The sequence below is a fragment of the Macrotis lagotis genome, chromosome X, assembly GCF_037893015.1.
Source record: "Macrotis lagotis isolate mMagLag1 chromosome X, bilby.v1.9.chrom.fasta, whole genome shotgun sequence".
NCBI classification, from domain to species: Eukaryota; Metazoa; Chordata; class Mammalia; order Peramelemorphia; family Peramelidae; genus Macrotis; species Macrotis lagotis.
The window spans coordinates 204,912,554-204,938,197 of NC_133666.1; the positions used below are offsets into that span (position 1 = coordinate 204,912,554).

The 25,644-nt window shown below is 32.9% G+C and overlaps 1 protein-coding gene and 1 pseudogene across 10 annotated transcripts in view; one reads left to right on the forward strand and one right to left on the reverse strand.

Annotated features, from left to right (window-relative positions):
• The window catches only part of LOC141499840 (fibrillin-2-like), a 151,071-nt gene that overhangs the window by 55,739 nt on the left and 69,688 nt on the right, over positions 1-25,644 (forward strand). For 8 of the 10 annotated variants that reach the window (XM_074202606.1, XM_074202610.1, XM_074202614.1 and 5 more), the window contains 3 exons: positions 13,956-14,081; positions 17,020-17,136; positions 24,669-24,791. In XM_074202606.1, the coding sequence (XP_074058707.1) occupies positions 13,956-14,081; positions 17,020-17,136; positions 24,669-24,791 (366 nt within the window). The remainder of the gene's footprint in view (positions 1-13,955; positions 14,082-17,019; positions 17,137-24,668; positions 24,792-25,644) is intronic. The other 2 variants (XM_074202609.1, XM_074202612.1) reach the window with 1 other exon arrangement.
• LOC141503364 (COMM domain-containing protein 7 pseudogene) lies at positions 6,582-11,396 on the reverse strand (annotated as a pseudogene).

The window sequence follows — 25,644 nt, forward strand, 5'->3', positions numbered from 1 at the left end:
TCATTAACTATGTTCTGAAAAAAGAAAAATGAATAAAGGAAACAAATATATTTTAATTTGCATTCTAAGTTTAACAGTTCTTTTATAGGAATTTGGATAACATTTTTCAACATGAGTACTGTGCACATTGTTTTCCTGGCTGTGTTCACTTCACTTTGCCTCAGCTCATATAAGTCTTCTGAGATATTTAAGAAACTCTTTTCTACATCATTTCTTACAGCATTAATAGTAATCCACAATTTGTTCAGTTATTCCTCGATGGATATCCATCCCTTTAGTTTATTATTCTTTTCCCCCCAAGTGTTACCATTTATTTTTGGTACCTATGAAACCTTTTCGTATCAGTATTGCTGAGTCAAAATTCAATTTTATAGCTTTTTAGGACATAATTCCAAATTGTTTTCTAGAATGTTTGGACTAATTAACAATTCCCCCAACAGTGCAAAAAATATTGTCCCATTGTTCCCTATCCCCTTCAATATTTGCCATTTTCCCTTTTCAGTTATCTCAGCCAGTCTGATGTGTGTGACACCGTGGTACCTCAAAGATGTTTTTATATGAGTTTCTTTTATTAGTGAGGGCAGACAACTAGATGGCACAGGTAGGTAGAATGCTGGCCCTGAAGTCGGGAGAACCTGAGTTAAAATTTGTCTCAAACTTAATTAGCTGTAGGATCCAGTAAGTCAACTAATCCTCTTTGCTTTAGTTTCCTTATATGTAAAATTAGGTGGAGAAGGAAATGGAAAGCCTTCCTTATCTTTGCCAAGGAAACACTAAATGGGGTCATGGAGAGTCAGATGTAATTGAAATGATGGAACAACAACAAAAATTATTAGTGATTTAGAGTGTTCTTTCATGTGAATATTAATAGCCTTGATTTTTTTTTTTGATTTCTTCCCCCTGAAAACTGGTCGTAAAATTTGATCATTTATCAATTGAAGGATAAATATATTTTTTTTTCAAATTTTGGCTCAGTTCCATATATATTTGTCTGTGCAAAATTCTTTTTAAATTTTAATGTCTTCAAAATTATCCATTTTTTCCTCCTGTGAACCTCTTTCTCTCTTGTTTGATCAAGAATTCTTCCTCTGCTCTATTTTACAAATAATTTTTTCCATTCTTCCCTAATTTGTTTATATCACCCCCTTTCTCTAGATCATATACCCATTTTGTGCTTCTCTTAAAACATAATATGAGATGTTGGTCTATACCTAGTTTCTACCAAACTGTTTTCCAGTTTTCCCAGCAATTTTTCTCAAATAGTTACCTCTAACATTAGTAAATACTAATGTGCATTGTGTACCTAATGCAATCCACTGAGCACCACTTTTATTGCTGGCTTAAAATGAGGTACTAAATGGCTACCTTCTTTCACATTTTTTATGAGTCTTGATATTAGTGACTATTTGTTCTACCAAAAGATTATTGTGATGTTTTCTGACTATAAAATAATTCTTTGGTAATCTAATTGATATGAAACCAAATAGTTTAGTTAATTTCGGTAGAATTGTCAGTTTTGCTGTATTGACTTAGTTTTTCCATTGAGCAATTAATTTTTCTCCAGTTTTTTAGATCTGTATTTATATAAAAATCTTTTGGTAATTGTGTGTATATATAGTTTCTGGGTATTTTATACTGTCTGCAGTTTTTGTAAATGTAATTTTTCTATCTCTTGCTGCTGGATTTTTTTTGGTAAAATATGGTTATGCTAATGATTTGAAGTGAGTTTTTAAATATCTTGCAATTTTCCTAAAAATTTTAGGTGCTTCCATTTCTTTTAGTTAACTAAAATTCTCTAAAGATATTGGCATATTGGCAAACAGTGAAAGTTTTGTTTCCTCACTGTCTATTTTTATTCCTTCAATTTTTTTCTTGTTATGGCTAGCAGTTATGATATAATTTGAAAAAAAATGATAGTGATAATGTGTACATACTTATTTCACATCTGATCATATTGGGAAAACTTCTAGATTATCCCTATTACAGATGATGTTTGCTCTTGATTTTATTATTATTATTTTAAGAAAAATTTCATTCTAATTTTCTAATGTCTTCAATAGGAATGGGTGTTGTATTTTTGTGTCTTTTGATAAAGAACTTTTTTGTTTATGTTATTGATATGGTAGTTTTCTTAATATTAAATCAGTTCTGCACTCTGGTCAAATTCAGCTTGATCATAGCATATGATCCTTGAATTATATTGCTGTATCATACTTCATAGTATTTTATTGATAATGTTTGCATCAATAATCATTAGGAAAATAATAAGTGTTCCCAATAAGTGGGTTTTTTTTAAATTTTCATTGGTGATGCATGAATTTTTCATTATTATAAGTGGTGTTTTTTTCTTAACTCAAAAGATGATTTATTGAGTTTATTTTCTTTAATAAAACCAGATACTGTGCATAATGATCTTTACTATGATTTTCTGAATATCTATATGGTTTTTTGATTGAATATTTAAAATTCTTTTCTATAGTTATTTTTTGCAGCTTATCTGTTTTGCTTTTATTGATGTAGCATTTTAAACTTTTCCCAAGTGCTGTTTTAGCTGTAGCTCACAAAGTTTGTATGTTGTCACATTGCTTTTATTATTTTTAGATTATTTAGATTCGAATTTATTTTAAATCTGTGCTTCCAAGGCCCTTAACTGAATGTCTTTGCTTTTATTGCATTGAGATCTAAAAAGGGTTCATTTAATATGACTCATTTTCTGCATTTGCTTATGTGTTTCTTTTGCCCTAATGGTCAATTTTTGTGAAGTGTGAGACTTGACTAAGAAATATGCATACTCCTTTTCATTTCCATTTAATATTTTCCAGATGTCTATCCTATCTTAACTTTTCTAAAATTCCATTCAACTTCTTAATTTTTTTTTAGGGTTATATATTTCTAGATCTGACTATATCTGAAAGGTTTTCTTCAAGAATCTGGATGCTATGCCATTTGGTGCATATGTTACTGTATATAAATATCTACCTATGATATCTTTTATACTGTGCTCCCATCCAGCCCTTGCCACTGTACCTCTGTGTCCACAGACCAATTTGTCTTCCTAAGCTGCTCTGGTCTCTAAAAATTTATCTTTGTGACTTTCTCTTGGTTCTATCAATTTGAATTCTGTTTGCTGTTTTTTTTTTTTTTTTGTTGTTGTTGTTGTTGTTGTTGTTCCTTAGTTTTTGCTTTTGGTTTTTTGCAAGGCAATAGGATTAAGTGACTTGCCCAAGTTCACAGGGCTAGGTAATTACTCAAATTTGAACTCAGATCCTCCTGGCTCCAGGGTCAGTGCTTTATCCACTGTTCCACCTAGCTGCCCGGCACCCTGTGTCATGGTTTTTAAAATTATATTTTAGAAGGTTGTATTGGAAGAGCTCAGACAGAATACTCTATGATACTGACTTTTCCCTGATAAATTCTCAGTTTCAAACCTCTTCTATTACATACTCTTTGCTGCAACAATTAGAAAATAAGTATTTTACTCATGCTTACATGTTCTAATGAATGAACATTAGAGGCAGAAATCAGACCTAGGTATTTTTGATTAAAAAACTAGCAGTGCTATAGTTGGTTGGATTGACTTAGGTCAGATCATTTAAGTTCAAAACCATAATATGAGAAAACAAAAGTTATTCAAGGGAGATTACTTGGTCACATCAGGGAAAAGATATTCATTAAACTTGTCTATCAAGGTCACTAAATAGATACAGCTGAATAAATTTACCCTCCCTCTGTGTAGCCCATCTTGGTCCAATATATACTCCTCCAAAAGATACTGGAATTTCTGATTTTTTTTTGGAAATTATTTTAACAGCTTGATTTTTTGGTACCAAGCCAATAAAATTTAAAAAAATTCAATAGTTTTTAGTGAGAGAATCTTTATGCTGATGGCATTAAATATTGGAATTTGTAGAATCTTGAATGATCTCCAACCACTCCATCTTAAATATTTTCACATGAAAAGCATGTTTATTAAGAATGCATATTGCTGAGACTGTGATGTTCAAGTGGACACCCCATGACTTGATCCATTGGTACAAATATATTAGAAATATGTTGACAGGACAGTAAGTTAGGATGAGAATTGAAAAGGAAATGGAGTTTATATTGATCATATATCCTTTTTTTTTAATTTTAGATTTTTTGCAAGGCAATGGGGTTAAGTGGCTTGCTCAAGGCCACACAGCTAGGTAATTATTAAGTGGATTTGAACTCAGGTACTCCTGACTCCAAGGCCAGTGCTTTATCCACTGCACCAACTAGCTGCCCTGATCATATATTCTTAAAACACAGTTCTTTCTTTTTCCTACTTATGAATGCTGTGAATCATATCTATATATAAAATATATATCTATATGTAAAATCTACTCAGATCCATATGGCAGACCCTGTTGATAAAATTGCACTTATAAAGGTAGCTATGAAATAACTCATGATTATAATGCCAGGTAAAGAGCAATTTCTCGACAATGGACTGTCGATTGAGTTCCCTGTCCTGTACTATAAAAGATCCTCTCTTCCATTGTACTTTCATGCTTCAAGTAAAGGACCCCAGGAAACCTGTGTCAGCTACAGGGGTTTATGAGAAATAATAATAAATAAATCTGGCAAATTTATTCTTTAGCACAAAAATGAATAAATAGACGCAATAAAGTGGGAATAAGGCTAAGGAGAATTGGGGCCCTTCCTTTCATCTAGGCTGACTTGTTTCTCCCAGGGTTCTAGTGCTGCCATGGTACATCTCTTTATCTCTCTGTTTTCCCCTTGATTATCTTTTTCTTTAGTGTTTTGGAGGTGTTTTCATAGTTTCTAAGTATGCCTTGGCAGGTAGACTCCCCAAGTATTTTATACTATCTGAAGTTATTTTAAATGGAATTTCTCTTTCTCTTTCTAGCTGTTTCTGCTGTATCTTGTTAGTAATATATAGAAATGTTGAGGATTTTTGTGGGTTTATTTTATATCCTGTGACTTTGCTAAAGTTGCTAATTGTTTCTAGTAGAATTTTAGATGATTTTATTAGTATTCTCTAGGTATAATATCATGTCATCTGCAAAGTGAGATTTGTTTCCCAATTCTCTCTACTTTTTCTTCTCTTATTGATGAAGCTAACATTTATAACACGATATTGAATAGTAGTGGTGATAATGGGCATCCTTGTTTCATTCCTTATCTTATTGGGAATGCTTCTAATTTATCTCCATTGAATATAGTACTTTTGATGGTTTCAGATAGATACTGCTTATCATTGTAAGGAACAATCCTCCATTTATACCCATGTTTTCTAGTGTTTTTAGTAGGAATGGGTGCTATATTTTGTCAATGGCTTTTTCATTATCTATTGACATAATCATATAATTTGTTAGGTTTGTTAATTGATATAGTCAATTATACTAACAGTTTTCTAATCCTGAACAAACACTGCATTCCTGGGATAAATTCTGCTTGGTCATAGCATATTATCCCAGTGATAACTTGCTGTAATCGCTTTGCTAAGATTTTATTTAAGATTTCTGCATCCACATTCTTTAGAGAATTTGGTCTATCATTTTCTTTATTTCTTTCTTTCTCTGTTTTGACTCTTCCTGGTTTAGGTATCAGAATCATAATGCTGAAATAGAAGGAGTTAGGCAGAGTTCCGTCTTCACCTATTTTTCCAAAGAGTTTATATAGAAGTGGAAACAATTATTCCTTAAAAGTTTGATAGAATTCACTTGTGAATCCATCTGTCCCTGGAGATTTTTTTCTTAGGAAGCTCAATGTTAGCTTATTGAATTTCATTTTTTGAGAAACATATGTATTTAATTTCCTCCTCATTTAACCTGAGCAACTTAAATTTTTGTAAATATTCATCCATTTCACTTAGATGATCAAAAATTATTGACATACAGTTGGGCAAATAATTTAATAATTTAATTTCCTCTTCATTGATGGGGAGTGCAGATTTTTCATTTATGATACTAGTAATTTGGTTTTATTTTTTTTTTCTTCTTTAAACCCTTTATTAGACACTTAAATAAGGCAGAACTCTGTTCAATGGCTGCTCAGCCAGGAAAAAAGACTCCTAAGGAGGCTCAGATGATGACCTTCACAGGGCAGATGCAGAAGTAAAGACTGAGTCAAGGTCCCCAAAGAACAGAAGTCTTTGAAATAGGAGCTCTTGGTTTTTTACATACATATCATTAAAATAGGGTCCCATATGAGAGAATCCCTACTATACATGTTAAATGCACATTTTTGTTTGCTTGTTTCACATTCTGGCTCTCAGGTTGCTGATAGCTAGGACCTCCCCTGCCTAATTTCAGGTTAACTCTGTTTTGTAGTTAAGACTGTTGATCTTGGAAGTTTGAGAAAGGGGAGTTCTAGAAGGCAGAAAAGGAGTGTATCACAGACTGTTTTGGATTTCTCCGCCTCCCAATGGTTTAAATATTTGAGACATGGCCTGGGGGATGAATCATGAGTTTATATGGTATTTCTATCAGGCTTCATAGAACAGAACTGTGACCCTTTTTGGAGATACTCCAGCCCCTAAGCTGTTACAGAGCAGGCCACAAGGATAAACTGATTATCTTCTTCTTCCTTCCCCTTCAGCAGAAACACTCCATGCTGGCTCAGACACGTTCCATCTCACTCAGAAAGTTATAGAACTGAGGCAGGGTTAACTCTATATAAACAGTTTCAGTTTGGTTTCCTTTTTTAACCACCAACTTCAATTGTAAAAAAAAATACTCCCCACTTTCTGCAGTTCAATGCTCCCTGAAGTCACTCCAAATTTCCATTCCATATCTATAAGCTGGTTGATCATCAATGTCTGCTCTATTGCCCATCTTGCAAGTGTGGGAGATTTCTGTTTCCACTTCTCAGAAAAATAAGTGGCTTTCTCTTCACTGAACCCCAGAGTAATGAAATCTGCTCTGAACTGCTCAGCAGTCATATTCTTCTTCAAGGCACCATTAGGCACTAGGAGAAGGCTTTTCACAATATTCTTTAAAGGCCGGAGGCTGATCTGATTGGTGGCAGCAAAATCAGACAGTTTAGCCAGGAATGTTTCAACCTCCTTGGGTTGAACCAAAAAGTAGAAAATCCCTTCAGTCAGTGTTGCACACTGCTCCGTGCTGAGCTGGTTCAGATGCAGCATGTCGCTCCCTACGGATTTGGAGACGGGGTCCCGCGTGAAGTTGAAGGTGCCCCATGGCCACACGCGCGTGCTGCCCCCTGCAGGCTGCAGCTTCGCCCAGATGGCTGCCGCAGCCACCGGCCTCGGTTTCGCCACCACCTGGTTTTATTTTTTTAATCAAATATTTGTCAATTTTATTTTTTTCATAAAGCCAACTTTTGGTTTTATTGATTATTAGTTCAATAGTTTTCTTGTTTTCAATTTTATTAATTTCTCCTTTAATGTTTAGAATTTCTAATTTGGTATTAGGGGTTTTTAATTTGTTCTTTCTCTAATTTTTTTAGTTGCATGCTTAATTCATTGATTTCTTCCTTGCCTAATTTATTCATGTAAGTGTTTTAAGATATAATATATCCCCTGACAACTGCCTTGGCTGTATCCCATGAATTTTGGCATGTTGGCTCATCATTATCATTATCTAGGATAAAATCCTTAATTCTGTCTATAATTTGTTGTTTAATCCACTCATTCTTTAAAATGAAATTTAGTTTTCAATTAGTTTTAGGTCTGTCTCTCCATGGACCATTATTGTACATGATTTTTATTGCATTATGATCATTATGAAGTATTCACTATTTCTGCCTTTCTGCATTTGATTATAGGGGTTTTTAATATGCTAGTACATGGCCAATTTTGAAGTGCCATGTACAGCAGGGGAAAAAAGTGTATTTCTTTCTATTCACATTCAATTTCCTACAAAGTTCTATCATGTCTAGGCTTTCTAACATTCTATTTACCTCCTTCTTTGTTTTATGGTTAGATTTTCTAAATCTGAGAGAGGGAGTTTGAGATCTCCTACCAGTAGATTTTTGCAAGGAATCAAGACACAATCAAACAATATCAAAAGAATAAAAAACTAGAAGAAAACCTGAAATATATTATTGAAAAAACAGATCAAGAAGAGACAATTTAAAAATTATTGGGCTACCTAAAATCATGATCAGGAAAATAGCCTTGACTTCATTTTTAAAGAATTTCTACAGGAAAATTATCCTGATATTCTAGAAACATGGGGTAAAATAGAAATTGAGAGAATCCACTGATCTTCTACTGAAAGAGATAAAAAAATCTTCCAGGAATATTGTAGCCATGTTCAAGAACTCCCAAGTCAAAGAGAAAAAGCAGCCAGAAGAAAACAATTCAAATATTGTGGTGCTGCAGTCAGGATTACCCAGGACTTAGCAGCGTCCACATTAAGGGCTGATAGGGCTTGGAATATAATATTCCAGAAGACAAAAGAGGTTAGAATGCAACAGAGAATCAACAACCTAGCAAAACTCCAGTGGCAAAGATGGACTTTCAATGAAATGGGAATTTCAAATATTCTTGTTTAAAATACCTGTTCACGGTGTGTACATTAGTCACCATAAGAGTTTTTACAATAGTTTCTCCTGTTTAGGTGAAATAATAACTGTGAGATATGTGAATGTAATATTTTTATTTTTTTAGCATGCATCCTTATGCACATGGTCATTTTTAAATTAGAAAATTTTCTTCCACCCTCCCTTTCCACCCCCCTTTCCACTCAGAAGCAAACAGTTAGGTTATCATTGAACATATATACTTTTGATAAACATGTCATAGCTTAGTCATTTTCAGTATGAGGAATTAAGATTAAGGGAAAGAAATACATGAGATAATTTTTATAAAATGTTCATCAGATTCTGAAGGGGTTTTTTTTTTGTTTTCCTTCTTCTGGATTGGGATAACATTGTTAATAGCTGATCGAACACAGTTGTCCTAGTTCTCTGAACTGCTGAGAGGAACTACTTCCATCAAGCTTGATATCTCACAATGTTGTTGTTAATGTGTACATTGTTCTCTTGGTATATTATTTTTCTCTAAGAAATTATGAGGACTTCCAGGGTAGAACCAAGATGGTAGTGTGAAGCTGGCATGCTCTCTGAGCTTTTACCTACACAACAGCTAAATGAAGCTTTCACATAAGCAGTAAAGCTATCAATCCCACCAAAAAATAAATAAAATGGAAAGAAGTTTCCAACTGGGACATCATGGAGGATTTTCAATGACGGTGTGTCTTTGGGGGAAGAGAAGTAAAGCTCAGCAAAGCTGGAGAGCAGGAAAGACTGCAGGAGGCTTTTAACCACAATGCAGTTCTCAAAGCTAAACAATAGCACAGGTCCCAATGGTTAGATAGCAAGTCAGCAGGGAGGGTCTGAACCATGGGAACACTGGGGCACATATCCAACCTGGTTTGGTAACATCACTTTTTAGGTAGAACCTGGACATAGAAGAGAAAACAAATTTTTGCATAGGCAATGCCTGGATTGCATAAAGCAACATCTTGATCATTGAGAAGCCAGGGATCATATCCCATCTCCAGCATACAAAGTTTAGGGATTATTCTCCCTATGTAGCCCAGGAGCAGAGCTCAAACAATCAATCAAAATGAGCAAGAAGAAAGGAAGAAGAAAAAATGAAAAAAAGTAATGAGAGCCATGCAGGAAAATTATGAAAAATTGACCAAAGAAATCAACTCTTTTAAAAATAAAAATAACAAGAAAAGGAATATAGCTTATCTAAAACTCAAACTGATCAACTGGTAAGGGAATGCAGCTCAGCAAAAAAATAAAATTAAGCAAATGGAAAAGGAAACAAATCAAATGAAAATAATGAACTAAAAATTACAATTGGACAAATTGAAAGCAATGAATTTATGAGATACCAAGATTTCATCAAACTAAGTCAAACACAGAAAACAATAGATCCAAAAGAGAGAATATGAATTACTAGTCTTCTAGAAAGCCTAGATTTAAGAAAAAATATCTTGAAGGAACATACTGGGGAAACCTCTCCAAATCTGCCAGATCAAGAAGACAAAATGGTTACAGAAAAAATATGCAGAAATTTTCCAGAAGATATCCCTGAATAAAAAACTCCAAAGACTATCATAGCCAAATTCCAGAATTCTCAGATAAAGTAAAAAATACAGTAAAGAGCCAAAAAAAGCAATTTAAATACAAAAGCTCAATTAGCTTTAACTTTAAAGAATTGGAGGACATGGAATATATTTTGGGGAAAAGGACCATGAATTACAACCAAGAATTTGCAGCATATTCTGTCAGGAAAAGATGGATATTCAGTGAAATAGAGGACTTCCAAAATTTCATGATAAAAAGACCAGAAATGAAGAGAGAATTCAGTCTTCAAATATTAGACTCAAGAGATGATAAAAAGGTAAAAAGTATAGTGGGGGGAAAATCAATGTTAGTCAAGAACATTAAATAGTATACAACCCTAAAAAGGAAGATAATATTTGTAACTCTTAAGAATTTTATTTTTCTTAGGAGAGTTAAAAGGTTGAACAGTGAAGAGATTGTGCTTAGAGGATAAGGTTGAACTTTATTGAAGAAGGAAAAGGGGGTGGTTGGTTCTTGTCCTTCATTATTGAAGAAAACCAAGATATCACTGTGTTTGAAAAAAATTACAATGCATCTGACTGTGGCTGATCAGACCAATACATGCTCAAAATACTCAATCTCAGATTGGGCACAAATCATACAGAAGAACACCTGGAGTGTTTACTCCAAACTTATATTTCATGTTTCCTTTGAGTTATTGCTGCCTTGTTGAAAGAGCTCATCAGATGAGGACAATCTATGCTGGGTTGTTTTACAATCAATTCTTAAGAGAAATCCCCAGAGTGCTCCAGTATTACTAGTACTTAAAGACTCTATACAAAATTGAATCAGAAGTAACTTTACATTACTAGTTACTTTTCTAGTACCAAGGGGGCAGGGGATAGGAGGAAACATAAGAGTTTAGGAAGTGATCTTATCTTAGTCCATACTTTAGTTAAGGAGGGTTTTAGTACCATGGTTGGGGTGCTAAAGGAACAGAGGGAGAATTTAAAAGAAAAGTTAAAGGGGGAAATGTAGCAAAACATTGGTGAGGAATAGGAAGAAAGAAAAGTCTAAATGCAGAAAGATTACCATCTAGGGAAAGAATCAGTAATCTTAATAGTAAACATGAATGGAATGAACTCTCCCATAAAACAGAAGCAGATAGCAGAATGAATTAAAAAACATTATCTTACAATGTGTTTACAAAAACAATTCACAGTTGAAGCAGAGAGGTAAAGGGTAAAGCTAGAAGTGGAATTAAAAAAATATCAGGGTAGTGATCCTGATCTCAGACAAGGCAAAAGCAAAAAGATCTCATTAGAAGGTACCATAGGCAATGAAGTTAAATCATCATTAAACATACGTGCGCCTAATGGTATAGTGTCCAAATTTTTAAAGAAGTTGAATGAAGACAAAGACAGAACAGCCATAAAAATGGGAAATCTCAACCTCCCTCTCTCAAAACTAAATAAATCTAATTTCAAATTAAACAGGAAGTTGGTGAGTAAAATCTTAAATCTTTGAAAATTGGAGAGAGGAATATTCTGAGAGACCTGTTGAGGACAATGGTATTCACTTCCAAACAAAGAAAAATAAAAGAAATAAAACTACAGAAGCTGAATGAATATTTATGTTTATTTTTTAAAAATTTCTCATCCCATTTCATGGGTTTTTCATAAAATGTTCACCAAACTGCTCCACTAAGGGGAGGATGATGGGAAGGGAAGGTGGAAGGAAATTATATAAACTTATAAATATGCATATACAAGTGGGTGAATATTGAAAAACTCAAATAAAATGTAATTGGAAAAATAAATCAATAGAAAAAAAAGAAATGAGCATTATAGATTCAATGAAGTAACAAAAGACTTTATGAACTATTGCAAAATGAATTATGTAAAGTTAGGGGAAAAAAAGCCACAATGATTATAATGTAAATTTAAGAAACCTCAACAAAGCAAGGCTGAACTCTTTTGAGTTCAGAGTAACACTGCCTTTTATTTGAAAATACTTTTAGAAACATGCTTGTCTAAAATCTCATTTGACTGGGAATCCTTTGGAAATGAGGGTCTTCTCAAAAATTTGATGTTAATTTGATTAATTTTTGTTTTAATTTTTTGTTTTAATTCCTAAAATTAATATTTTTTAAAAAAATTTCCATCAATAACTACAAGATCTTGTAGTTAATTCTTTGACTAACAACTACATTGTGGCATAACTGAACTCTCATCTTCTGACTCTCAGTACAGTAATCTATTGACTGCAATAGGAATCAAACTATACAACTCACCATATAATATTGTTACTTAACCTAACCTTCCAACTATAGCTTTTTTTTGAAATGCACGTTCCTAGTTTGTGAATCATAGGTTCTCTAGTTACCCATTATTGTACATTAATTGTTAAGATTAGCATAGTTATTCAGAATTTCCTCAAGTTCTTATGGAAAGAGAGGGAATTTTTAAATGCTAATCTTTAGGATTTTTGTATAATGGAATCTTCTTCTCTATCTCTGATTTCTAGTCTTCTAAAAAGGCTAAGTTTCTATTTGCCATACTACTAGTTTATTATTTAATATTATTATATTTTGTTTAAAGTGTTTAAGTATTGAATAATACAATTATCTGAATCTTTGAAATTTTAGATTTTAAATTTTGTGTGTGTGTGTGTGTGTGCGTGTGTGTGAAATTGGACTGAATGTGTAGGCCCAATTTGTTACTTTAAAATAAATCATTTTAAAATTAATAATTTTCAAATAAGAATCTTAAAATATTAACAAGCATGACAAAATGTTCCATGTAAATCATTTAAAGCCAAACATTTTAAGTCAATCTTTTCATTAAAAACAATGAGATTTTCACTAACAAAAGACAGGTCAGAGATGGAGGGACTTTGGAAAGAGACAAACTAATGTTTGTTAGTGGAGCTGTGAAATGTTTCAGTCATCTTGGAAAGCAATTTAGAATTACATTTTATTTGCTTTGTCCATAGTTTTGGACTCGGAGATGCTACTATATAGGCATATACTTCAAGGTGTTCATTGATAAAGGTTTCATCTGTATCAAAATGCCTTTTATGGTAGCAAAGTACTAGATAATGAAATCCTCATTGATTAGGGAGTTAAAATAGTGAATGTAATGAAATTTTTCTAAAGGAAATAATGAACATGCTAGACTCTGATGTATTTAAAGACATGAACTGTTGCAAAGTGACATAAGCACAGCCAGAACAATATCCAAAATGATTACAATGCAAATAAAAATAAACACAGTGGAATAGAAAGAACATTGAGTTGTAAAATTTGAATAAACTAAGCTTACCTCAGAAAAAGAGGGGGGCAGCTAGGTGGCACAGTGGATGGAGCACTGGCCCTAGAGTCAGGAGTACCTGAGCTTAAATCTGGCCTCAGACACTTAATAATTACCTAGCTGTGTGGCCTTGGGCAAGCCACTTAACTCCATTTGCCTTGCAAAAACAAAAAAAGAAACATGAGAACACCACTCAACTATTTCTTATAGTGATGATGAAATATTTCATATTTTTTTTTTGCTCACTGGTTTTTCCTATACTTTATGTTCATTTCTAAAATTTCTTTGTTAGAAAGGGTCATGAGGTAGGAACACAAGGGAAATATAAGTGATAAAAATGTTGTTAAAATCTATTTTCTATTACAAGCTTTTAACAACCATATGAAAGATTTTTCCAAACCACTAATTAAAAGAGATAGTTCAATTCAAAAAAATTCTAAGGTTTCACCTCATATGCAGTAAAAGATAGAAATAGTCAATGTTAACACAAAATATATGCCAATATATTCATAATAGTATTTTTTGTGGTAGTAGATAGCTTAAAAGAAGTAGCATAGACTTGGAGCCAAATAAATTGTGGAACATAATATAGTATTTTACATTTTGTTTTAGATTGCAATGAATATTTGGAAATTCCCAGTGTCTCTAGTCATGGCTTATGTATGGATTTACAAGGAAGTTATCAATGTGTCTGTCACAGTGACTTTAAAGCATCACAGGATCAATTCATGTGCCTGAGTGAGAAATAATTTTAGAATTCTTACAAATTTTCAAAAATAATTAAACTGGAGAAAATTTTGTCTTTCATTATGTATGAATGCTTGTAATATGCCTCATAGGTGAGGTAATTTCTTTTTAAAAATTTTTACTTAAAGCAATGGAGTTTTTTTTAAGTGACTTGCCCAAGGTCACACAGCTAGGCAATTAAATGTCTGAGGTCTAATGGAAATTCGTGTCTTCCTGACTCCAGGGCCAGTGCTCTATCCACTGTACTATCTAACTGCCTTGAGATAAATTTCCTGAAAGCTGAAAATATTTTATTAAGCTGTTCTCAGGAATCTTAGGCATAGGTTTCTGGGCATTTTTAATAATATTAAGAGCAGTATAATTTCAACTGAAATTATAGAAAATAGGATTCACATTTATATAATGTTAGGGATTTCAAAGCCCTTTTATTAGAATATTGTAGTGGACAGTATGAGCATTATTATCCCCATTATCAGATACAGTCAAACCCAGATTTCTATTATACCACTATGTCAAGAACATCAAGAAATTCATTTGTTCATTTTCTTTTTCTGACCAACTCTTTGCCATGTCACTACTGTCTCACTCCAACTAACCCTCTTTCTAGTTCTAGCTTCATTCCTAAAAGGATATGTAATCATTTCCTGGTGACACTAATTCTCATTCCCTCTCACTTCTCTCACACTCTTCCTGACCACTAGTACATATGTATTGATTCCTCCATTACTGTAGGTTCTCAAGGTCAGGATTTGTCTTTCTTAATTGCATTGTTATCTCCATTCCTTAGCTTAGTGCCTTGTTATAGCAAGCACTTAACAGCTTTTTCGGGCAATTATTGAGATCCTATTAGTGGCATAAGTTCATACTAATAGACCTATAATGGGGGAATTAGGGTGGGGCTATAAAGGATTATATCTTTTTTTTCCCCTCAAGTAACTTAAATATATCCTGAGGAAGTAATACATTTTTTTCTAATTTTTTCCAGTATTATCTAGTGAAAGTATCATTACTTATGACAGAAAAAAACTCTTAAAAATGCATAAATGTGATTCATTCATTCATTCATTCATTCATTTGTTTTTCATTCATTCATTTATTTATGTTTATTTTAGTTTTTACAAGGCAATGGGGTTAAGTGCCTTGCCCAAGGCCACACAGCCAGGTAATTATTAAGTGTCTGAGGCCAGATTTGAACTCAGGTACTCCTGACAACTGGGGCTGGTACTCTGCAGCACCCACCTGCCCATAAATGTGATTTATAAAAATTTTTTTCACCTTTAATGTACTACCTCATGACAAGGACCTAGGTGAGATCAAACATTCATTCAATATACTGTCATTGAATTAAATGCTAGCAAATTGAAAAAGAGGCAACTAACGATCTCATGAAGAAGGCACCTTGCAAAGAAATATATACAAAGCAAAAGATATAGGGTAAATAGGAAATAATTGATGGAAGTAAGGCACTAGAATTAAGAAGAATTGGAGATTTCCAGTAAAAGATAAGATTTTAGTATGTAACATAGAGAGTTCAATAGTCAGAGCAGGAAGGAGGAGAATATTCCAGGCATGAAGGACAAGAAAAAATGCCCAGAGCTAAGAGATAGCTACAGAAGGTTGGAGTCAGGTTGTATGGACCTTGGAAAGGTAAGTATTGGGGTTTAATATTCTATCCCTGTTCTTCATCCTTCATTTTCAAAGAGTATCAATGACTTCTGTGCATTGGATTTAAATGAGGCAAAGTTGTACAAGTTGTTGGACTCACTCTTTCTTCTTAAGTCATCAAATTCCCATGACAAGACAAAAGTCAAGATGAGTAATGATGGCTCAGGATGTAGAGAATGATGTTGAAGTCATCTTCAGTGTCTGACATTTTATCCTAAAGGCAATAGGAAACAATTGGTAATATAAGGAAACGGCATGGTCACATTTGTGCTTTAAGGAAAAGCATTCTGGCATCAGTTTAAAGAATAGTTTGGAGTGGGGAGACCAACTAGGCTATTGCAATAATCTAGGCAAAAGATGATGTCAGATCTGGCAACAAATTGCATGTGTGAGGTGAAGAAAAGGTCATAGTTTAAAGTAACCCTGAATTTTTATTAAAAGGCAACTAAAGAAATAAATGCAATGACCAATTTGATCCCAGTGAACAAATGATGAAAAGAGCATTCTCACATTGGAAGAGAGGTGAAGGAATATAGATGCAGAATGTGTGGTTACAAGGGAAGTCTATATCAAGAACATAACTTATATTTTTAAAAAGATAGAGGTAGAAATTTGTAGTGTTTTACATTATGGTTCAGTTTTCCTCCACTCTAGTGAGTCAATTGTTAGAGGTATTTTTATTCCGATTTTACAGGAGAAAAAATTAAAGATCAGAGAAATTGATACTTTTTGGTAACTGTTTTTAAGTATCAAAAGAATAAATGGTTTTGCTTTCATTCATTATAATTTAATGGAAACTAGAACATAAAGTGCTATGGTTTTCACCAAAGATCAGCATTGACTCTATTTAGATTCCTTGACAAGTTTAATGGAAACAACTGTATTGTGATTATTCATTAATAGTATTATTTTTTGAATTTAATCATTCTAATTTATAAAAGTGACCATTTTAATTTGGAGATCAGTGAAATGCCATTAATCTCTATTAAGTAAATTTTATGCTAATTTCACATAGCTTTTTTTACACTTCTTAACTCAAATTCATTAAAAATATTTGTTACCATAGTTTTAGCTATCTTATATTCCAAAAAGAATAATTTTACTAAATTCTATAATTCTAAGTTTTCAATGATTCAATGTTAACTTTTCCTCAATCTCATATGTGAAAAATTTTATACTAAAGCAAATTGATTCATAGATAAAGTTTGTTAATGTTATTACTATGTTTGACATGGAGAAAAGCTTATATAAATATTCTTTGTAGATGTTGATGAATGTGAGCATCATCTATGTGGCAATGGAATATGCAAAAACACAGTTGGATCCTATAACTGCCTGTGTTACCCAGAGGTTGAACTTATTGATGATAGTGATTGTCTGGGTAAGTATTTAAATTTACCTTTTTTTCAATCATTTCATTGTTGTATGCTTAATAAAAATTAAATTAAGGGAAGAAACAACTATAAATCAACACAAATGTTTTTATATTATATGAATAAAATAAGTTTAGAACAATCATAATTAATGAACATTTATAAAATCATACTCTATATCAGACACCGTGCTAACTTCTTCTGGCCATAGAAAAAAGAGGTAATGTGACTTTAAGGAGAAAATAATCTGATGAGGGGAGATAACATGCCAACAAAAACATATGAAAGGCTATGGATAAGCAATCAAAAACAAATTGCACCAACCTCTCCTATCAACTAGGAAAGAAATTAAATGAAAAGGCAATTCAAGATGACTACTTTATCACCAATAAATTCAGTCAAAACATTAGATCCTAAGATTCTAAAATTAGAGATTGAAGGAATCTCAGAGTGAGTCTTTTGCAACCCCCAATTTACAGATGAGGAAAGAGAATCTCATGGAAGTTAAATGCTCAAGATTTCACAGGTAGGGTAAGAGATGCAATTTGAACTCAGTCACATCTTCCATGTATCTTTATTTTTTATCCATTTATTCCTCTGCATACAATTGTGACCCTTTTTATACAACTATAATCAGTGAATGCTCTTTTAATTTGTTACTTAAGGAAATTGGTTTTCAAAGAAAAATAATACATTTAAACTTTAAGAAATTTTGTATATAGCCTAGGAAGAGCTATGCCTCACCCATGTATTAACCAGTGAAAACCTTATGCTTATGTCGGGATTCTCTAAGGCTTTTTGGTATATTTATAAAAATAATTATTTCATGGATCCTTGAAGTGTCCCCAGAAAATGATTTAAGAATTAGTGTTAGAAGTGACAGAGTGCTGCATGAGGAGTTAGGAAGATCTGGATTCAAATTGTGTTTCAGACACTTATTAGTTATTTGATGTTTAGGGTTTCTCGGACTTTGCTTCTTCATTGCAATATCTCTGGTCCTTAGTTTTTTCATCTATGGTGGGGGAGAGAACTTTCCATAATATATATATATCCCTGTATCGATAATCCTTTGATTCATTTTTTAAAGAAATATTTTATTTGAGTTTTACAATTTTTCCCCCATTCTTGCTTCCCTCCCCACCCCCCACAGAAGGCATTCCATTAGTATTTACATTGGTTCCATGTTATACATTAATCTCAGTTGAATGTGATGACAGAGAAATCATATCCTTCAAGAAGAAAAATAAAGTATGAGATAGTAAAATTACATAATAATATAATGTTTTTGTTTTCTAATTTGACAGTAATAGTCTTTAGTCTTTGATCAAAGTCCATAATTCTTTCTCTGGATACAGATGGTATTCTCCATTGAAGATAGTCCACAATTGTCCCTTATTGTTGCACTAATGGAATGAGCAAGTCCATCAAGGTTGATCACCACCCCCATGTTGCTGTTAGGGTGTACAATGTTTTCTGGTTCTGCTCATCTCACTCAGAATCAGTTCATGCAAAACTTCCAGGCTTCCCTGAATTCCCATCCCTCATGGTTTCTAATAGAATAATATTGTTCTATGACATACATATACCACAGTTTGTTAGGTCATTCCCCAATTTGGAGTACATTCACTTAATTTCCAATTTTTTGCCACCACAAACAGGGCTGCTATAAATATTTTTGTACAAATGATGTTTTTACCCTTTTGCATAATCTCTTCAGGGTATAGATCAAATAGTGGTATTTCTGGGTCAAAGGGTATGGAAATTTTTGTTGCCCTTTGGGCATAATCCCAAATTGCTTCCCAGAAAGGTTAGATGAGTTTGCAGCACCACCAAAAATGTATTAGTGTCCCAGATTTCCTGCATCCATTCCAAAATTAATCATTGTCCTTTTTGGTCATATTGGCTAGTCTGAGAGGTATGAGGTGGTATCTCAGATATGCTTTAATTTGCATTTCTCTAATAAGTAATGATTTAGAACAATTTTTTTTATGACTATGATTACTTTGATTTCCTCAGCCGTGTAAATTGCCTTTGCATATCCTTTGACCATTTGTCAGTTGGGGGATGGCTTGTTTTTTTGAAAATTTGACTCAGTTCTCTGTATATTTTGAAAATATGAAATACTAGTTTATAAAAATTGTTTCTCAATTTACTACAGTTCTTTTGATGCTGGTTACGGTGGTTTTGTCTATGCAAAAAATTTTTAACTTAATGTAGTCAAAATTACCTAGTTTATTTTGAATAATGTTCTCTATCTCTTCCTTGGTCATAAATTGTTTCCCTTTCCATAGATCTGGCAGGTAAACTACTCCTTGATCCTCTAGTTTGCTTACAATATTGTTTTTTATGACTAGATCCTGTATCCATTTGGATCTTATCTTGGTATAGGGTGTGAGGTGTTGGTCTAATCTAAATTTCTTCCACACTATTTTCCAATTTTCCCAACAGTTTTTATTGAAGAGAGAGAGTTTTTATCCAAATAGCTGGACTTTTTGGGTTTATCAAACAGCAGATTATTGTAATCATTTCCTGCTAATGCACCTAGTCTAACTGATCCACCACTCTGTTTCTTAGCCAGTACCAAATAGTTTTGAGGACTGATGCTTTATAATATAATTTTAGATCTGGTAAGGCTAAGCTGCCTTCTTTTGCATTGTTTTTATTGAATTCCTGGAAATTCTTGACTTTTTATTTCTCCTTATAAATTTACTTACAACTTTTTCTAACTCATTAAAGTAGTTTTTTGGAATTTTGATTGGTAGGGTGGTAAACAAGTAGTTTAGTTTTGGTCGAATTGTCATTTTTCCCCTTTTAGTTCAACCTATCCATGAACAGTTGATGTTTTCCCAGGTATTTAAATCTAATTTTATTTGTGTGAGAAAAGTTTTGAAATTGTTTTCAAAAAGTTTTTGAGTTTGCCTTGGTCTCACAGGTATTTTATTTTGTCTGACGTTACTTTGAATGGAATTTCTCTTTCTAGTTCTTTCTACTGTATCTTGCTAGTCATATATAGAAATGTTGAGGATTTATGAGGGTTTATTTTATATCTTGCACTTTGCTAAAGTTGCCAATTATTTCTAGTTGCTTTTTAGATGACTTTTTTGGATTCTCTAGGTATTCCATCATGTCATTTGCAAAGAGTGAGAGTTTTGTCTCCTCTTTACCTATTCTAATTCCTTTCAATTTCATTTTCTTCTCTTATTGCTGAGCTTAAACATTTCTAGTATGATAATGAATAGTAGTGGTGATATCGTTGGTTCACCCCTGATTTTATTGGGAATGCCTCAAGCCTATCCCCATTGCATATAATGCTTGTTGATGGTTTCAGATAGATACTGCTTATTATTCCAAGGAATAAATCATTTGTTCCTATACTTTCTAGTGTTTTTATTAAGAATGGGGTGCAATATTTTGGCAAAAAGTTTTTCAGCATTTATTGATATGATCATATGATTTCTGATAGGCATGTTATTGATATAATTAATTATAGTAACAATTCCTAATATTGAACCAACCCTGAATTTCTGGGATAAATCCTATTTGATCACAATGTATTATCCTAGTGATATCTTGTAATCGTTTTGCTAAGATTTTTGCACCTATATTGATCAGGGAGATGGGTCCATAATTTTCTTTATCTGTTTTAACTCTTCCAGGTTAATATATCAGCACTATATTGGTGTCATAGAAAGAGTTAAGCAAACTTCTATCTTCACCTGTTTTTCCAAAGAGTTTATATAGAATTGGAACCAATTGTTCCTTAAATGTTTGATAGAATTCACTTGTGAATCCATCTGGCCCTAGATATTTTTTCTTAGGGAGTTCAATAATGGCTTGTTGAATTTCGTTTTCTGAGATAGGGTTATTTAAGTTTTTAATTTACCCTTCATTCAATTTGGGCAACATATTTTTGTAAATATTTGTCCATTTCATTTAGATTGTCAAATTCCTTGGCATAGATATGGGCAAAGCAATTCTGAATTATTACTTTAGTTTTCTCCTCATTGGTGATAAGTTCACCTTTTTCATTTATGATATTAGCAATTTGGTTTTCTTCTTTCTTGTTTTTAATCAAAGTGACCAGAGCTCTTATCAATTTTATTGCTTTTTTTCTCATAAAACCAGCTTTTGGAATTATTTATTAGTTCCATAGTTAATTTTTAGTTGCATATTTAATTCATTGTTTTCTTCTTTCTTTAATTTATTCATGTAAGCATCTAAAGATTTAATATATCCCCTGACAGCTGCCTTGAGTGTATCCCATAGGTTTTGGTATGTTGTGTCATTATTGTAATTATCTAGGATGAAATAATTAATTCTTTCTAAAATTTGTTGCTTGATCCACTCATTCTTTAAAATGAGGTTATTTAGTTTCCAATTAGTTCTGAGTCTATATCTCCATGGCACAGTATTGCATATGATTTTTATTGCATTATGATCTGAGAAAGATGTATTTACTATTTCTGCCTTTCTGCAATTCATTAGCTTTTTATGTCCCTAGTACATGGTCAATTTTTGTGTAAGTGCCATGTACGGCAGAAGAAAAGTATTTTAAAAGTTTATTATAAAGTCCTTTCCGCCCCCATTCATTTTCCTCCATTGGTCTATCATATCTAGGTTTTCTAAAAATCTATTTACCTTCTTAACTTATTTCTTGTTTGTTTAATGATTCAATTTATCTAAATCTGAGAGTGGGAGGTTGAGGTCTCCCACTTGTAGGGTTTTGCTTTCTATGTCTTTCTCTAGCTCTTTCAACTTCTCCTCTAAGAATCTGGATGTTTTCCCATTAGGTATGTACATATTTAGTATTGAAATTACTTTACTGTTTATAGTACCTTTTTGGAGGATATAGTTTCCTTCCTTATCTCTTTTATTAATGCTATCTATTTTTGAAACTGCTTTGAGATAAGGATTGCTATCCCTGCTTAATTCATTTCAGCTGAAGCAAGACACATTTTGCTCCAACCATTTACCTTTACTCTATATGTATCTCTTTGCTTCAAATGAGTTTCTTGTAAGCATCATATTGTAGGATTCTGGTTTTAATCCACTCTGCTATCTGCTTATATTTTAAGGGAAAGTTCATCCCATTCACATTCAAAGTTATAATTACTCTGTATTGTCCTTCATGCTATCTTACTTCTGTTTGTATTTTTTTCACTTTTTCTCCTTTGTCCATATTCCCCAGTGTTTTGTTTCTGAATACTGCTATCTTCAGTGTGTTTGCCTTCTTATATCATCCCCCCCTCCACTTTCTTTCCCCTTTCACTTTACCTTTTATTCCCTTCCTTCTGTTAGTTCCCCTTTTTCTCCCCTCCCTGTCCACCCCTGCCCTTTTCCCCTTTTAATGCTGGAAAGGTAAGATTAGTTTCTTAACTTAACTGAGTGTCTTAAGTTAACTTTAAGCCAAGTCTGTTGAGATGCATATTCAGGCTGTTCTGATCTCCTCCCCTATTCCATTCCATTACAATAGGTTTTTTGTTCCTCTTGATATAATAAAGAGATTTACCCCATTCAGTCTCTTCCATCCTCCCATCTCCTTACTGTCCCCCTTTTTAAGGAGGTGTTGTTTCTAAAGCATTCTGAGTTACAGAAAATTTGTGACTATCCATCACTTCTGGCTAAATATATTCTCTCTATTAGAGTTACAATTCTCACGAGTTATGAGACTCTTTTTCCCAAGTGGGTATATAACCAGTTTCATCTTATTGGATAGCAGTTTTTTTTCCAATACCCACCCCCCTTTTTTAAACCTTTTCACATGTCTCTTGAGCCTCCTGTTTGAAGTCAAAATTTTCCATTTAGCTCTGGTCTTTTCATCAGGAAAAGTTGTAAGTCTTCTATTTCATTAAATGTCCATCCTTTCCCCTGAAAGAGAAGGCTCAGCTTTGGTGGATAGTAGATTTTTGACTGCATTCCTTGCTCTACAGAATATCTCATTCCAGGCCCTTCAATCCCTTACTGTTGTTGTGGCCAGGTCCTGTGTAATCCTTACTGTGGCTCCTTGGTATTTAATTTTTTTTTTCTTTCTGGCTGCTTGCAGGATTTTTTTCTTTTATCTGGAATTTGGCCAGAACATTCCTTGGTGTTTTCCTTAGGATCTCTTTCTGGAGGGGATTGATGTATTCTTTAAATAGCTATTTTGCCCTCTGGTTCCATGACATCAGGACAATTTTCCATTACTAAATCCTGTAATATTATGTCCAGGCTTTTTTTTCCTCTTCAGTGTTCTCAGTAAGGCCAATAATTCTCAGATTCCCCCTTCTTGATTGGTTCTCAAGGTCAGTGAGTTTTCTGATGAGATATTTTGCATTTTTTCTATTTTTTCAATCTTTTGATTTTGTTTAACACAATCTTGTTATCTCATGAAGTCATTTGTTTCTGCCAATTCCATTCTTTTTTCAGAGAAGATTTTTCTTCATTTATCTTTTGCAACTCCTTTTCCAGTTGGTCTATTCTGTTTTTGAAAGACTTTTCAATTTGCCAAAATGTAGTTTTGAGAGAACCATTTCCTTTTTGCATTTGCCCAATTGATGATCTGAGAGTGTTATTCTCATTTTGTATTTGTCCAATTGTATTTTCCAAGGATTTGTTTTCTTGTTTCATGATGTTAATTTTCTCTTGAGTTTCTTTTCACAATTTTTTCCAATTGATTTTTAAACTCCTTCCTGATTTATTTAAGGAAGTCTTTCAGATCCTCTCCTCTCCTCTCCAGGTTCACTCATGGACCCCTGAGACAGACCTTCTTGGTAGGTGTTATCCTGGCTTCTCTTTCTGGGTTTTGTTGATCAAATTTCTATTAAGATGCTTCTCTCATGTTCTTTCTGAGGGGAAAGAGGAGCACTTAGTCACAGTGCCTTTCTTCTCTCCATCATCTTGACCAGAAATCCTTTGATTCCTGTTTGATTTTCAAATATAGGCTGTATTCACCTTGTGAATAGATAGCTCTTAAATTTTCTATAGTTTTCAACATCCTTATTTTAGCTGAGGACTATGAAAGGGTATACTTTTTCTTTAAAAACACTTCAAAAAATAAACACTTTATGAAAAAAACATTTTACATTCTTAGTTTCCAAATCTACTGTGAATTTAGCAAATATATATATATATATATATCTATATGTATAGATATATATATACATATATTCCATGTATAAGCCAGAGTGATTTATATAGTATTATCTTTCATATGGCTTAAAATGGTTTACCAAAGTAAAGAATGGTAATTTTTTTAGTATATAGCCAGGTGAATAAGACTGAAATATAAATCAGTGAAATTTGCATTTTGGAGTTTCAATTTAAATCCATACAGATCTCTTTTGCCCTTAAAAGTATATATTAGAGACAAGGATTGATGTTTTAATACCAGAAACCAATGCATGCTTTCCTAGCTATAAAATTTTAGATTATAGTCTTATTTATTGAGTATTTTAGGTGATGGCATGTAAATTCTTAATACTTTGACATTCTAAATAATTATTCCTAAATGTTTCTTGCACCTAAAAGTTCACAAAAATTATTATCTTTTATTTTTTTTCAGATATAAATGAGTGCAGTTCCTTTTTTGGACAGGTGTGCAGAAATGGACAGTGCTTTAATGAAGTAGACTCTTTCAAGTGTAATGAAGGATATGACCTTACTCCTGATGAGAAAAGATGCATTGGTAAGTATTCCATAAAAATAAACACTAGAAAAATCCTTCACTAAAAATAAAGAAAATGTCCTTTTTTTGAAAAAAAAAATAAAAAATGAAGTGAATCATTAAGAACACATGAATTTTGGTAGATTTTTATATTAAATCATGAATTTGATAATTAGAAGATTAGGGTGGAAAGACAAAGAGACAGAAACAGACAGACAGATAGATAGATGAAATATTAGAAAAATAGTATAGTCACAACATGTGGATCCTAACTCCATGAAAGGAGGTAGAGGAAATTATTTAATAAAAGAATCCTAACACCAAGTACGAAATTTGTAATGTATATATCTAGTGTATTTTTAAATCTGATGAGTAAAAATATCATTAAACCTATGTGGAATTTCTGTTGCTATAAATTTGTTGGCAGCTTTTTGGAATATCTGTCACATACTTAAAATGTCTACCTCTGTCTCTGTTTCTGTCTCTCTATTTGTCTTTCTTTGTCTGTGTCTGTATGTCTCTATCTCTCTATATTTCTGTCTCTGTCTCCACTTGTGTCTATCTGTGTCTGTCTTGTCTGTCTCTGTCTCTATCTTTCTGTCTCTGTCTCTTCTCTTCTCTTCTCTTCTCTTCTCTTCTCTTCTCTTCTCTTCTCTTCTCTTCTCTTCTCTTCTCTCCTCTTCTCTTCTCTCTCTCACTCTTGCTCTCACTCTTGCTCTGTCTCTCTCTCCCCTCAAGATACTCAATGTGTTATCCTTCTGAGTTCTTGCCTGTCAGAATCTGAAAGGATCATTTCAATATATCTGTCCTCCAGATTATGAAGTGAAAAATGGAAATTGCATTGGTAAGAAGTTTTTTCTGGTACAAATTGGTA